Source organism: Sinohyriopsis cumingii, chromosome 15 (genome assembly GCF_028554795.1).
Source record: "Sinohyriopsis cumingii isolate HCF-2022 chromosome 15, ASM2855479v2, whole genome shotgun sequence".
Taxonomy (NCBI): domain Eukaryota; kingdom Metazoa; phylum Mollusca; class Bivalvia; order Unionida; family Unionidae; genus Sinohyriopsis; species Sinohyriopsis cumingii.
The window spans coordinates 38,543,081-38,558,072 of record NC_142975.1 but is presented as its reverse complement, the minus strand read 5'-3'; the positions used below and the strand labels follow the sequence as shown (position 1 = coordinate 38,558,072).

Sequence of the window (14,992 nt, the reverse complement as noted above, 5' to 3'; positions counted from 1 at the left end):
AATGGCCAGAAATAAATGAAGCTAGTGAGAAGGAAGAACGACAGACAGAAGTAACGAAGCTGAGAGAGAGAGAGAGAGAGAGAGAGTATAAAAAGGTACTGACTAAACGAGAACAGAATGTGACATACTTGATAATTTACCTCTGAGTCAAACAAAATTTATCTGATTGTTTTCTTTCACATTATTCATATTTCAGCCAGCAGGCACATTTATTATACATCGAGAAACACTAAATTTGAGTATAAACGCTTGTATTTTCAGTGTCGTGACTGGTGCCATGAACAAGAACTTACAAAAGTTATTTTATTTCATATTGGCTCAATCTTAACTTATTTGATTTAACTCTAATGCGATTAATTGTAGGAATTAAATGGTATTACGTTTTGGTTACCATGTAGACTGTTCGTTATTATGCTTCTAACTACATTTGAATGATCTAAAAACAATGCTGACATTTTCCAGCGTATTTCTTGTCAAAATATGCATGGCTCAGAGTTAAATAGGAGATAAAATATACAAGCTCAGATGAATTGCTAGAATCTCTTGTCCATCGTAAAAACCGTGCATAATATCTGCATGAAACCTTTTATTCAGTTTAATCAACTTTGGCGAAATGTGTTATGAACGTTGGACTACCCATTAATAGACATGTTTATCGATATTGCTCTCTGTGTTAAAACAGAAAATATATCATATATATATATATATATATATATATATATATATATATATATATATATATATATATATATATATATATATATATATATATATTTGTCTATGTTTATATAAATGATTTAGATCCTGTTAGCTCTTCTTCATGCTATCTTCGGTCAGTAATTCGGAAGCGATATGCACAAGCCGACAGCACACCGGTGTGAATTTTTACAGCGTGAACGGGGACGTAGTTTTCCGATTGATATACACTAGGTTTTGAGTCGAGTGGAATGCGTGTATTATTGTGAATAGCATGATGTAAAAAAAAAAATCCAACAAAATGGAGACCTGCTCAGATACGCTTATTTTAAGGTATGTATCATTAAATAAGGCCTTGGCATTCTATTGAAGCCGAAATTACAAAACGGGGATGTCCCCGTTTCGAGGTGTTTCCCCGGTCTGTTGGTGTGTATTCACGCTGATGTCCCCGTTTCGCGCCTTTTACAAACGAGCGCACACACACACGCACCAATCTTGATTGCTTTGGCAAAGTATGCCAGCCACTCCTAGTCGCTTGCACTCGATTTTCTAGTCACTGATAAATGGATGTGAATGGTCATGCAATGTATGTGTGCATTAAAAATTATTAATTTGGTTAACATCCAAAGAAAATCAGAAACGCAGTGTGCTTATAATGAGGAATGAGCCATGTTTCTTGCTAAACAGACTATGCAGAGATTTTGGATTATGTCTGACGGTGAGACATCATTCAAAATGATTTCCTACTGGTTTATTCTTAGTAACGCCTTTCACATTTGCATCCACTTATAATCGCGACGGAAGAGAAAAATGTTTCATGCATTATTTTACCGGCATAAAGTTTGTATAAGCGACTAAATATTTGCTTTGAGAAAACCCCCTAAGTTACGGTCCGTTCTGTCCTCTTAGGAGTTCCGATTTGATTAAGTTTATTTCCGGTTTGACATGTGATGACACTGGTGAAGTAAGTCTGTTGAAATTGTAATGTTTATAGTGCTTTAATATAGTTTTACATCAACTACAAAGTTGCATACTTTTCCAGAATTTGGACAAATATGTAGGTAAGTTTAATCAAATTGTTTTCATTAATCTACATTCTTTTGATTATGGCGATGAGGTACCTTTGCAGGCATTGAGCTTGTGCCGCTATATACGAGTTGCCTCCCTTTTTACCAGAATTGTATTATAATTCATGAACATATACAGATGTGTCAGTTTAGCAAAGAAAAGAGTATATCATTTAAGATTCAGAACTTGATCATTTGAGAGTGTGTTCCAGAGAAACCCAGCACATTACTGGAAGAACTATAACAAAAACATGTACCAAAGTCATGTGAACTTGATCCAGTTCCAACATCAGTGTTGCGTGAGTGCTTAGATCCAGGATTGCCTTCACTAACTGATGTTATTAATACCTCTCTCTCATCCTTTGGATAGCCGAAAGATTACAGTCCTCACCTTCACTGATTTGTCTGTAGCATTTGACACAATAGACCATGATATATTACTTCACCGTTTTCAGCATGTATTTAGCATTCAAGATACAGCTTACTGTAGTTCAAGTCCTACTTGGTCAACAGGACACAGATTGTATGCAAATGGAATACACTCCAGCCCAGTTGATCTATGTTGTGGTGTTCCACAGAGGTCTGTTCTTGGACCTGTTCTCTTCATTCTGTACACTCAGCCGCTCTCAAGTGTCATAGATCATCATCCAGTGTCTCACCAATTGTACACTGACAACACCCAAATATACAAATCTAGCCACCCAAACTCCAGCTGATGCTACCATCCAAGGTGTAGAGAGGTGCATTTCTGATGTGAAATCATGGATGACATTTTAACAAGCTACAGATGAATGATAATAAAACTGAGGCCATTCTGATCACAACACAAAGACTTTCTCAGTCACACCCTTTACCTCAGACAATAAATATCAGTAACACCAACATTAAATTCACACAGCCAGTACGAAACCTAGGTGTCACCCTGGACTGTATTCTCACGTTGCACCAACATGTCATGAACATATATGCATGGCTGCATATCTTGAGGTGAGATGTATCAGCTCCATTCGCAAATACCTTTCAGTTCATGCCACTAAAACACTTGTGTGTTCATTAGTACTTTCAAGACTGGACTATTGTAACTCAGTTCTGTCTGGTTCATCTCAATACCTACTTCAGAAACTTCAAAAAGATCAAAACAAAGCTGCTCAGAGCATACTTAAGAGTACCACGATCAGAGCACACCTCCCCGCTGCTCTGTACCCTACACTGGCTATCCATTCAATCCAGAATCAAACACAAAATTTGTTCTCTGTGCTATGTTTCACTGATGGACTCCAGTCCTATCCAACCTCACCCATATGTGCACACCAGCAAGATACTTACTCTACTCTTCTGACAATCGTATACTCATTATTCCCACTATGAAAACGAAGTCATTTGGACAGTGTTCTTTTGCATACCAGGGCCCAGCAACGTGGAATGAATTGCCCACTGAACTTAGACAAAAAGATACAGTGATCCCTTTCAAGAATGCTCTTAAAACTCACTTATTTTGACTGCAAGAACAAACCTGAAGACCTAATAATGTTTCCTACCTTTAGTATTTACTGACGTGCATTTCTGGTTAAAGATGAGATGGAGGGTATATTATAACACAAAACGAAGATAAGTACCAGAATATTCTTGGTGCATTCTATATTTAGATACATAAATAAAACCTCTCCCGCATGAAACCCTCCATGATCCACACATTTTGTGGATTTTTTTCTTCTATGAGCCATATCAAATTCTTACCAATAACGTATAGTTTAAAAAGAAAAGCCAAATGGTTTCCTTTGCTCAGGTTTTGATGTAAAATGTTACTTCTATTTATGAAATTATCTAATCAAAGTTAAAAGAATGGGAGCCCCGTAAAGAGGGGTACCCTCTCTGTATAAAAATAGTAAGATGGTGGCATTCGGCCCAACTGAAGCTCCCTCTAGTTATGTTGTTATTGCTAAATAATGTGCATTGTTTTGGCTAAACATTATTGTTAAAAAGTAGATGAAATTATAAGACTTTGGATCATCTGTATAAAATAAATACTGAAATTATAATAATAAATGAAGGTGAAAATATTTTTTTAGTGTTGAAGGTTAATGTGGAATAATGACAGTGAACATAATTTGTACCATATGATTATTAATTCTTTTTCTAAAATGATGCAATACCACGCTTTTATGTATGTCGGTATCGTGTAAAATTGCATGAGCAGAACTATGAACATCATATACCAATTAAAATAATTTATGTACAGGGCAGTTAAAAACCGTACTTAAATGCTTATCAACTGGATAGCCTACACCTGTCTGTCTGTCTGTGGCAGAGCATTCCAAAGTTGAATACCATCCGGAAAGAAGGGATGCTTTTGTATGTTTGTCCTCATAAATGGGACCAAATATTTCTGTAGTGGCTACGCTTTGATTATGCTGGCATTAGATTCCCATTTGGCACAAGAAGTTCATGACAATCCTGAACATCATTGCAGCTCTGTACTCTTTCATTGAGGGTGGCCAACTGTAGCTGTTGTAGCATAACTGTAACACGACTGGTTCTGTGTTATCTCCAGTGATAGACTGTGCCCTCAGTACCGGACCCTTTCCAGTTTGTTGATGTGTTCCTTTGCATGTGGGTCCCATATTACTTCTACATATTCCATGATGGGAAGGACTAATGTTTTATAGCATAGCTCTTTAGTCTTGGCTGGACATTGGTAGATGTTCTATTTCTGAAAGCAAGGGTGAAATCAGCTTTCTTGAAAGTGGCATTGTTGTGAGTATTCCAGCTTAGGGTTTTATGGATGTTGATTCCAAGTTATTTTGCAGTGTCTACAGTTTCTAGTGTATGGCCATGGATGTTATATGACACATCAGTGAGCTTCCTTCAGTTGGTAATGTGGAGAGCTTGAGAGTTCTGGGGATTCTCCATCATCCAATCCTTTTCCCATTTCCGTACTTTGTCCAGGTTGGCTTTGAAGGTCTGCTTTTAATTAGTCTTGGAAAGAAAGACATTGACCCTAATGCCCATCCTGCTTTTCAGGGTTGCTGTCTTTCAATGTAGGACTAGATTTTGATGTGCAAATTTGTTATTTTTGTACAAGAAAAGAAATATCAGACAGGAGATAGTTTTAATTGGTGAAAGTTGAATTGTCACAAATATGCCAAATCCAACTTAATCCTGTTAAGTGTTATAGTTATACCAAATATAACTTGTTCCTATTATCACAGTTATACCAAATATAACTTGATCCTATTGTCACAGTTATACCAAATATAACTTGATCCTATTGTCAGTTGTACCGCTCCGGTGGCCTAGTGGTTAGAACGTCTGCCTCGGATGTGGGAGGTCGTGGGTTCGATCCCCGGCTGAGTCATACCAGAGACTTACAAAAATGGTACTAACAGCTGCCTTGCTTGGCGTTCAGCATTAAGAGGTTAGTGTTAGGACTGGTCGGCCTGGTGTCAGGATAATGTGACTGGGTGGGACATCATGCTACATGTCTGCAACATGATGACCCAGTGCTAGACATCACTTTAAACTGCCACATTGCAGACATCGTAGCAACATGACTGAAAAATTGTTAAAGCTACGTTAAAAATCAAAATCACACACACACACACTCCTATTGTCAGTTATATCAAATATAACTTGATCCTATTAAGTGCCACAGTTATACCAAATATAACTTATCCTAGTGTCACAGTTATACCAAATATAACTTGATCCTTCTAAGTGCCACAGTTTTACCAAATCTAACTTATCTTAGTATCAGTTATACCAAATCTAACTTTATCCTAGTGTCACAGTTATACCAGTATATAACTTAATCCTAGTGTCAGTTATACCAAATATAACTTGATCCTATTAAGTCACAAGTCATCATGTTTAAAGTTGAAACAAAGAACAAAATTCAAAGGTGACATATTACTGGAATATCAACAAACTAATAATTTGAATAGATACAGCAGTAAATGAAATTAAGTATTTCAGCTGAACATAGCTATCATCCCTGCCATATCTCCTCATCTGGGTTAAATGTTGAATGAAGAAGAAAGAAAAAAATGTTACACACAATTTTAATTGGATGATGATAATTACAGAAGTTGAATACAATGAGGTGTGTATCACAAATTGTGCTAAAATTTATTTGACCAACGTCTTCTTAAATTTGTTCAAATGAATTTACATACAAAACAGGAAAGACTATAGATTTAGCTTTATAGAAGTTTTAAAGAAAGGTAGCATTTTGAGTATGTACTAAAGTCTATGAAAACCAACACTAGCTTAGAATTATGTTGTCACAATAGCTTTACGATTTTCTGTGGTTTTTTCTGGGTTGATAATAATATTCAGTTTGAGGTCAGATTTGCCAGACCATATCAGCTTTTCAGAAGAGATTGAAAGAATGCCTAGATTGGTCAAATATCAGGCATTGTGGCTTAGTGGTTGAAGTGACCAATTCGATTAAAATCAGATCTCCACTGTTCTGTCTGATAGTGACTGCTTAGGGGTCATGTTCTGGTGACATTTGAATTCACCAATGGGAATGCAGCTTTCAAAAATCTGAAAGTGAATCAAATTGTTTAGAAGACATTAATGTGCTTCAAACACATTGCTCAGTCTCACAAATGCAAAGATATAAGACTTATCTGATTGGTAAAATTAGCAATTGTGATCATAACATTGGTGACCAGAACAGAGCCCTGAGCGGTCACTGCCAGATTTTCACTTAAGACAGCGGAGACATGATTTTAATCTGAGTCATGACCAGGATGATATTGGTTCAGTTCCAACCATTCAGTCAACCTGGATTGTCTACCTTGGTGTGTCCCTTATCATGGCAGATCTCTTGGCTTATCTCAGTATGATATAATGTTCCAGGTGTTTCTGTGTCATAGAACACTAAAAAAAAGCCAAAGCCCAAAGTGGATAACCCTTTAGCTTCTAGACATCAAGTGACTTATTCAGGGCTAGTATTAAACACATACTTGCAAATCATGAGATAATTGTGGAAAAATGTAAAAACACTAGTTGCGTTTTTAGATTCTTGCATCTTATTATGAATACTATTTTTCAGTGATGTATAGTAAATCATTAATAGAACTCCATAAATTCAGCAAAATCACGTGCATAATTCTGGATCATAATACAGTCCGAGCTTTGGCCCTGGTTAATTGACTATGAAAGGTGCTATTGAGCTTGTGATCTTTCATGTACCTACTGGTAATACACAGTGGATTTGGGCACAACCATTATATTTTCATGGGGAAACAGGATATATCTTTTGTTCCAAGCAGTTTCATTCACAGATGTGGAAATATTTCTCAGATGCTATCTTCATTTGGCATAGTCAATTGAGTAAAAACTGCGCTAACAACCTCCAAAACTAAGGATCCCAAAATTCCTATCAGACATTTTTATTGGGAGGATCCTTGTAATTAAATTTTGAAAATGGGGGGGGGGGAGAGTAGAAATTCTTATGATACTGAGCATTTACTTTTTTTCTGAACGATTATGAAATTTACAACAATTGAACTGAATCTGATAGAAAAATTCTTGTTGTTCCTTCTTAGTCATAAATGTCTGGACACCATGACTATAGGTAATAGTTACTCGTCCTATAGAAAAAAAGTAGTACACTCTACAAATGATTTTTCGTGTTTTTCCACTTGCAAAAACAAGTAGTAAAATAAAATATTAAATTCAAGCCCAGTTAATAATATTATCCGTGATAGTTTTGTACCAGAATAAGTACATTTTTAATACATACTGGTAGTATCATTTTGGGGTTTTGAATGAGATCTGCTTATGTTTCACGTTATCTTTTTAAAAAGAACCTGATATTCTTTTTTTCTTTTTTTTTTTTAATAGGAAAATGGCTGAGTTGGAAAACATAAACTTCACGCAAATTTGTGAGAAACTAGATGATGTTGTACTTGAATTTTTCAATACCCTGTCCAATTTGTATGAAGTGCAAGACAAGCTGGACGAAACAATGAAGAGTGGTTTCCTTAGCCTCTCCAGATCTCGTTACAGTATGGGTATCAAGTCAGTCAGCTGCTTGCAGTGGGATGAAAACAACATGGTTGCTGCAACAAAAGTCTGTGTAGATCCAAGCAGTTCTTGTACTCCATTTTCACTGCAAGAAAACAAAACTACAGAAGAGAGTGCTTTGTATGTGTCACCAGATACTGAAACTACAACTTTAAGATATCGCAAAGTTGCTTCAAAGAGTTTTCAGGATGATGACGAGGAGAAAATCGAAGATTTAATACCAATGAAAAAGATAGAATCTAGTTCTAAAGAGATGACGAAGGGCCTGAAATCAAAGGATCCTTTGCACTGGTTTGGAGTGCTGGTTCCACAGACATTACGACAGAGTCAGAGACAATTCCAAGATGCAGTGGAGTTAACAGTTACCATTGCAAACCTACGCACAAAGCTGCTATCTTTGAGAAAGGATTATGCTGAACTGAAGAGACAGAAGAAAAAATTAAACAAGTCCATTACCTGATATTTTTCATTGGATCTTATAGTTAGGGACCACCATAGTTTTGCTTTAAGTTTGCAGATATTGCAACTAGTCATATCTCAACATTAATACATCCATATGTCTCTGTATCTGTCCAGAAATTATTATTGTAAAATGAACTTTGTGCAGAACCAACCATGATAATTATCTGCATGATAATATTTAATAACTGCATGATCATACATAACTCTGTATGATCATGCATGACAATTCTGCATGATTATACATGATAACTCCTTACTTGATCACACTTGATTAACTCTGCATGATTATACTTGATACTGTCAACAGAGGTCAAGCTAGATGTGAATTTTAGGGAGAAATGACTTCTCTTTTTGGACAGAATAGGGTATAGAGGTCTGTGTGAGATCTGGCTGTCTTATGTGAAATGTCCTTTCTCAATATGCATATTTGCATTTAGCATTGGTTTTTAAGTAATTCTTCAAGTAGAAAGTTCTGTGTCATATGTATATTATAAACATATTTTGTCAGTGTTGTGAATGTAGCATATTCATATGCAGTGTATTCATACTTGAAAGTGTATGTTTGGATATGCGGTATATTTGGTCATATAGCTTCAAAAGTGCACAACAGAAACTATACATTGTAATTAATTTAACTGACAGGTGTACCTAAATTACAGTGTTATAATTACAAATAGGTTAAAAAAAAAGACTTAACCAACTGCCACTTAAACAACAAATTTGATTTTTTTTAGTTCTAAAATGGCAGTAGAAAATAGCAGTCCAAAATGTCAAAATTAGTTTAAAAGAACCCCTGTGATACTCTTGAGAGCACATGTAGAGGTGTCCTCATACCATTGTGTTCATCCATTCAAACCACAGTGGCTGCTGATGAGTAACCTCCCCTTTACAACAGCATGTTGAGGAAATTGATTCTAAATGTAAATCTTTTGGAGTCTCATATTTTTTAAACGTTTTTCAAAGTTTTATAATGAAATTGCTTGTTCTAGTGGCAGATGATTGACTATTTATACCAATTTTTTTTAATTACAATGATGTAATATTGATACATCATTACTTAGCTATTCATCAAAGATGAACTGAATCTGTGCACAGCCAAGTACAGTGTGACCCCACTATAGCATGGTAGTTGGGAGCCATATAACCCGACTGTGCTATAGACCGAACTGTGTTATAAGCAACCAGGTCAGTTAGCTGAAGAAAATGATGCGTGTATCCAAAAAAGTTGCGGGGGGTGTGTGTGTTTGTGTAGGTAATAAATGCGGGCAGTAAAATATGTGCATCATCGGCACAGTTACCATCTTAAATCCATGCATATTAAATGAGAAATACACCTGTAGTGAAAATAGAGAAGGCATATGTAATATTTTACTTTATTTAGAGAACCACAAATTGGTACATATACGTGTATGCTGTTCATATATACATGAGTGTCAACACCCGCAAATCTCATCACATATATTGAATCCACAATATAAGTGATTCCTTAGGAAATGCACACACATTTAAAATATTCAATAATTTTGTCACAGGTCATAAGGTCTTAATTCAGTGGAAAAACAGCACAATCACATAACAATTGATGAAGCACATTTACTTTTCAGTACATCCCAAGTCAGTAAAAGTTAGTTTGCATTTTAAGTCGTCGTTGGTAGTGTTTGTATGCATCAACTTTTTCCCTGCAAAAAGGAAACTTTCACGGCACAGTTAACAAATTCCAGTCACTTTGGAAAATGCAAAAGTCTATCAGATTCCATTGCTGTTTTTAAGTTTGGTACTGACTTCCTTTGAAGAAAGGTTCTTTGTTTTTGATGAAGGGTGCATGCATTATTGAAGTCACTGCTAAAGAACAGCTTTGGAGAACCAAAGAAATAACCATTTTTTCGTGTGGCGGCAACATCAAATAATTGCATTGCATGATTGAGACTGATTTTTGTTAACATTTGCTAAGTACGTTTTCATAACAATCGATGCTTTAATCTTTTTCCTCTGAAATTTCAGCAAACTATTTTATCTGGGTACATTTTTAAAAAGGAATTGACTGTCGTTTGGTCTATTCTAGTTACTGTTACCCCTCTGCCTATTGAACAGCCCAACAACAAATTTTATATATATATTTTTGTTTTACATTTATGGTAGCAGAGTGATGCTACCTTCCATGCATGCTTCAGAAATTTAACAAAGGGTCAACAGAAGCTAGATAGAAATGCAGGTGTTCTGGTCTGATGACAGAATATGTGAGTGAAAAGAGGAATTTTACTTACCATCCACATACAAATGTCAGTCTTTGTAAAGATATTAATTACTAGCAAGTGGCCAAAAATCTGACGAAAGATAGATTACGAGATGATGTATCATCCGTTGATCTCTGTTACCAGATATATCAACAACAAAAAAGCAGATATCTCACAACATACAGTACTCATGCTAGTTGAGATAAGTGGATTATGACATAACAATGCAATGTTTAGATTGTTTGTCAATATGGACAAAGAATTTGTTTGTGTAACAGTAGATAAATTTCAGTGCATTTTATATCAAGTTTGCAGCTTCCTTTCATGTGGCCTTTGAATTTCTCCACTCCAAACCAATGGTTGTATGTACAAGTTTAAACAGCCATCATTGTTGCCAATAAAAAAAATCGGCAGATGGTATATTTGCAGCCAATAAGGAAAAAAATCCAAGTTTGTGACATTGGCGAAGCCCTACATAATCCCAGAATAAACATTTTACAAGTTATTTTTCGTTCTTTTAAGAAGAAAAAAACTATATTTTCGTGTACGAAACAAATACATATAAAATTGCAGGAGTCACGTCACGATCGTCTTGTATTATTCATACATGAACTCTTCCCCAAAATGATAATAAATTTTTTACATTTTTTTTTCATACTTTTAAGAAAGATTTTTTTTTCGTGTACCAGAAAAATACATGTATATGAAATTTCAGGAGTCACACCACAACCTTGTTATATCCGAATTCATGTTATAACGGAGCATGTTATAGTGGGGTCACACTGTTTAAGCATTGAAAATCATGCCACGCATGCAGTATAGGTGCATCTATTTTTAGAAACACCGATTTGATTAATATGACCATCCACTTTCTAGCTTTGTTGCAACAATCCCACATTAGGGTTTCAAATTAATGACTTTAATATTTGTCTACTTACTTATAATAATGTCGAGTATTGATTGGATATTATTTGCTTTGATACCTTTTCGGTACTTTTAAGAAATGAGTGATGTAAGTAAACAACCATAATCTTACTGTGCTTCTCGAACTTCACAAGATAGCCTAGTCCCATACATTTCTGACCTAATTTGTTTACATTTTGTAGTTAATAATGTCGTGTATTGATTGGATATTATTTGCTTTGCCATCCCCCCCCCCCCCCCCCAGCAAGGACCCTTATGTTGTTTTTGACAGATTGTTTTGAACAAAACTAGTCTCAGTCCTTTCAGTGGGTTGTTGCAAAACTTGTACATGTGATGATAACCATCTGAAGATAACTGACAAACCACTTTGCACTTTTTTTTATATAGGTCATCAAACAAGAGGTAGCCCAGTGTCTATGGCCCTTCCAATTCTATATCAAGTCCTCCCATAGTCTAAGAGAGTTGCCCATCAGGCTTGCTTTAAAAAAAAGTATAATTAAAAAAAGTAATAATACTAATATATTTTTTTTGTAAACAAAAACATTTGATCTATAGTGTTAGACCATGAACAAATTATATATGTGTTTATTATTAACTTCCTGAAAGATAATCATAAATCCTTATTAGTAACCTCTCTGTTATGGTTACAGAAATTGTAGGTCACATGCCCTTGACAATATTATCTTGATATTTGTATACAAAGCAAGGCACATTACACATCTATAATAATAATAATAATGAGGACTTTGTATAGCACCTAATCTTTAGAAGCTCTAAGTGCTTTACAACATTAGACAACACCTATAAGATAAAAAACATATAATAATATTATTACAAAAGCAAACACCATGAAATTAGAAAAAACATTAAAAAATAAAAAACACGCTGAGAATATTTCAGGTAGGAAACATTATTATATCTTTAAGTTCGTAGGAAATACTATTATATTTATATACATATATATTTCTGTTCTGTGTATTGTTTAGGTTACCTATAATTAGTACACTTTATGAATAATAATGAGCTGCTTGTGTATTTTCTATCTTTCTGTCCCATTCTTTTGCTTTCTGTCCCATTCTCTCTTTATGTCCAATTGTCTTTTATAATCCTATTCTGTCTCATTGTCTTTTTCTGTCCCATTTCTTTCTCATTATGTCCCATTGTGTCTTTGTCCTATTCTGTTTTTTACTGTCCCATTTTGTCTTTTGCTGACTATTTCTGATCCTTTCAGCTCCATTCTTTCTCATTCAGTCCCATTCTGTTTCATTCTGATCCTTTCAGTCCCATTCCATCACTTTCTGACCCTTTCATTGTAGTCAATCACAAACCTTCTGACCCTTTCATTGTAGTCAACCACAAACCCTTTCAGTCCCATTCTGACCCTTTCATTGTAGTCAATCACAAACCCTTTCAGTCCCATTCTGACCCTTTCATTGTAGTCAATCACAAACCCTTTCAGTCCCATTCTGACCCTTTCATTGTAGTCAATCACAAACCCTTTCAGTCCCATTCTGACCCTTTCATTGTAGTCAATCACAAACCCTTTCAGTCCCATTCTGACCCTTTCATTGTAGTCGATCACAAACCCTTTCAGTCCCATTCTGACCCTTTCATTGTAGTCAATCACAAACCCTTTCAGTCCCATTCTGACTCTTTCAGTGTAGTCAGTCAGTAGTTGGTGATTGATGTTGAAGATATGATAGTGGATTAGAAACTTTTCAAAGCGCTAGATGTCATATTTTTCACCTTTAATGCATGAAGGTCGCTATCTTAATGCATTATATCACAAAGTGTCCAGCCACTTATTCTACTTATGTCTGGTTACCTACTGAAATTGTTACACATCTACTTTAAATAGTTCCTGAATGACATCATCAGCAGCCATATTTGTGGTCAGCGGGCAGATTTACCGTTGACTTTATATGGTGTTTGGAAGCTGAAATAAATTCACTGATTCTCAAGAGACCTTTACAAAAATTGCATATATAAACAGAACTCAAATCAAGATTTCTGTTAGCTATATATTTGTGAAAGTTTTTTCCTTGAGTGTGCCTTGTTAAAAATGGTAAATTTTAGTGATTGTATATAGGGGAAACTACCATATTGCCTGTTGTCCAGGTAAAATGGGCAGAATATCGTCTGCTAGTGACCTTATCGGGAAACATCTATACTGTTACATAACTAATATATGAAACTTTTAGCTGTTGCATCAAAAAAAATGAAATCTGTAATTATTCAGGTAAAAGTATGAACACATTGCTGCAAGTCAAATGCAGTCTTGATTTAAGGAAACAAAATCTCACCTAATTTCCTTCTGAGGCACAATGTAAAGCAAAATCCTGGGGTCCAATCTTTATTGGCTGGGGGACAAAACATGAAAAGCTTAAGGTCATGGTCTGCAATGAGCCAGAAAGGTTCCTTATCAATGATTATATATGTTAATTAAAATGCATATTTTCAAAAAGACTGCCTTATTATTTGGTCACTTTATTTGACAGATGGGTGCCATACATTAAACAGTCTTTTGACTGCAATTAGTCTTACAGTTACCAGTGAGTTATTGTCATCAGATACATCATTGCATACCAACTGATCATTGTGTTTTCATGTTTTGTAAGAGTGATTTCCCTTTGTGCATTCGTAATTTGTAACAGTGATTGGCCATTGTGCTTTCATGTTTTGTAGGAGTGATTGCCGTTTTAATTTGCAGCTGGAGGCATTTACATCACTGGGATAAGGATGAGATGGGTGGGGAGGCAGAGATTTTTTTGTGTGAACAAATTGTTCATCCAATTATTTCTTAATTACTTTTCAAAGGCAAATGTGTTATATTGAATCATTTATCTAGAATCTCATAGAATCATTTATCCAGAATGTATAACAGTTATGAGTATAAAATATATTCAGAAAATATATTCAAGAGAGAAAAAGATTGATTAGAATGATGCCTAATTTGCAAATTCTCTAAAAGTAGATAATGTGACAAAACATGTGTATGCTATGTTTTTAGGTTTCTAGTGTAGATCTCCAATTTTAATATCTGGTGTTTGTTTGGAGTTTAAAATTCATTTCAGTTCTTAAAGTACAGTAAAGAAGATACAAATTTGTGTGTTGTTTTAACTTGAAGTCTTAAATGCTGATTCAGCTTTCTCTTGCCAATCAGTGCTCTCTCTCTCTCTCTCTCTCTCTCTCCATTATTAGCTCATCTGGCCACATGTTCAAAAGAGATTTTGGTATGGCTAATAAGCAGTCATAGTCCATCAGAATGAGCTGTTGGAAACTTTCCCTATAAAGCTATGGTCCAATTGTAAACACTTTATAGAGACCATCGTGACGTTAGGGCCTTTTTGCACAAATGTCTCTTTAGAAACTGTTTTACCAAATTTGACTGCATTTCAGCATGAAGGCTTTCAAAATTTACATGTACATAATCCTGATCCACTATTTAATATGGCTTTCAAAATTTACATGTACATAATGCTGATCCACTATCCAATATGGCTTTCAAAATTTACATGTACATAATGCTGATCCACTATTTAATATGGCTTTCAAAATGTACAATCACATAAT

At 35.1% G+C, this 14,992-nt stretch overlaps 1 protein-coding gene across 3 annotated transcripts; it reads left to right on the top strand.

Moving 5' to 3' along the window:
• The first annotated feature begins 882 nt into the window (after positions 1 to 882).
• Positions 883 to 14,526, top strand: LOC149781637 (vacuolar ATPase assembly protein VMA22-like). 3 transcript variants are annotated; one of them, XM_089935701.1, is made up of 2 exons: positions 883 to 1,029; positions 7,617 to 14,526. In XM_089935701.1, the coding sequence occupies exons 1-2, from the start codon at positions 998 to 1,000 to the stop codon at positions 8,257 to 8,259; spliced, it is 675 nt and encodes a 224-aa protein (XP_089791827.1). In that variant the 5' UTR covers positions 883 to 997; the 3' UTR covers positions 8,260 to 14,526. The 3 variants fall into 3 exon arrangements, with proteins under 3 accessions (XP_089791827.1, XP_089791829.1, XP_089791830.1); XM_089935703.1 differs by lacking the exon at positions 883 to 1,029 and adding an exon at positions 1,622 to 1,660; XM_089935704.1 differs by lacking the exon at positions 883 to 1,029 and adding an exon at positions 1,629 to 1,757.
• The last annotated feature ends 466 nt before the right edge of the window (positions 14,527 to 14,992 follow it).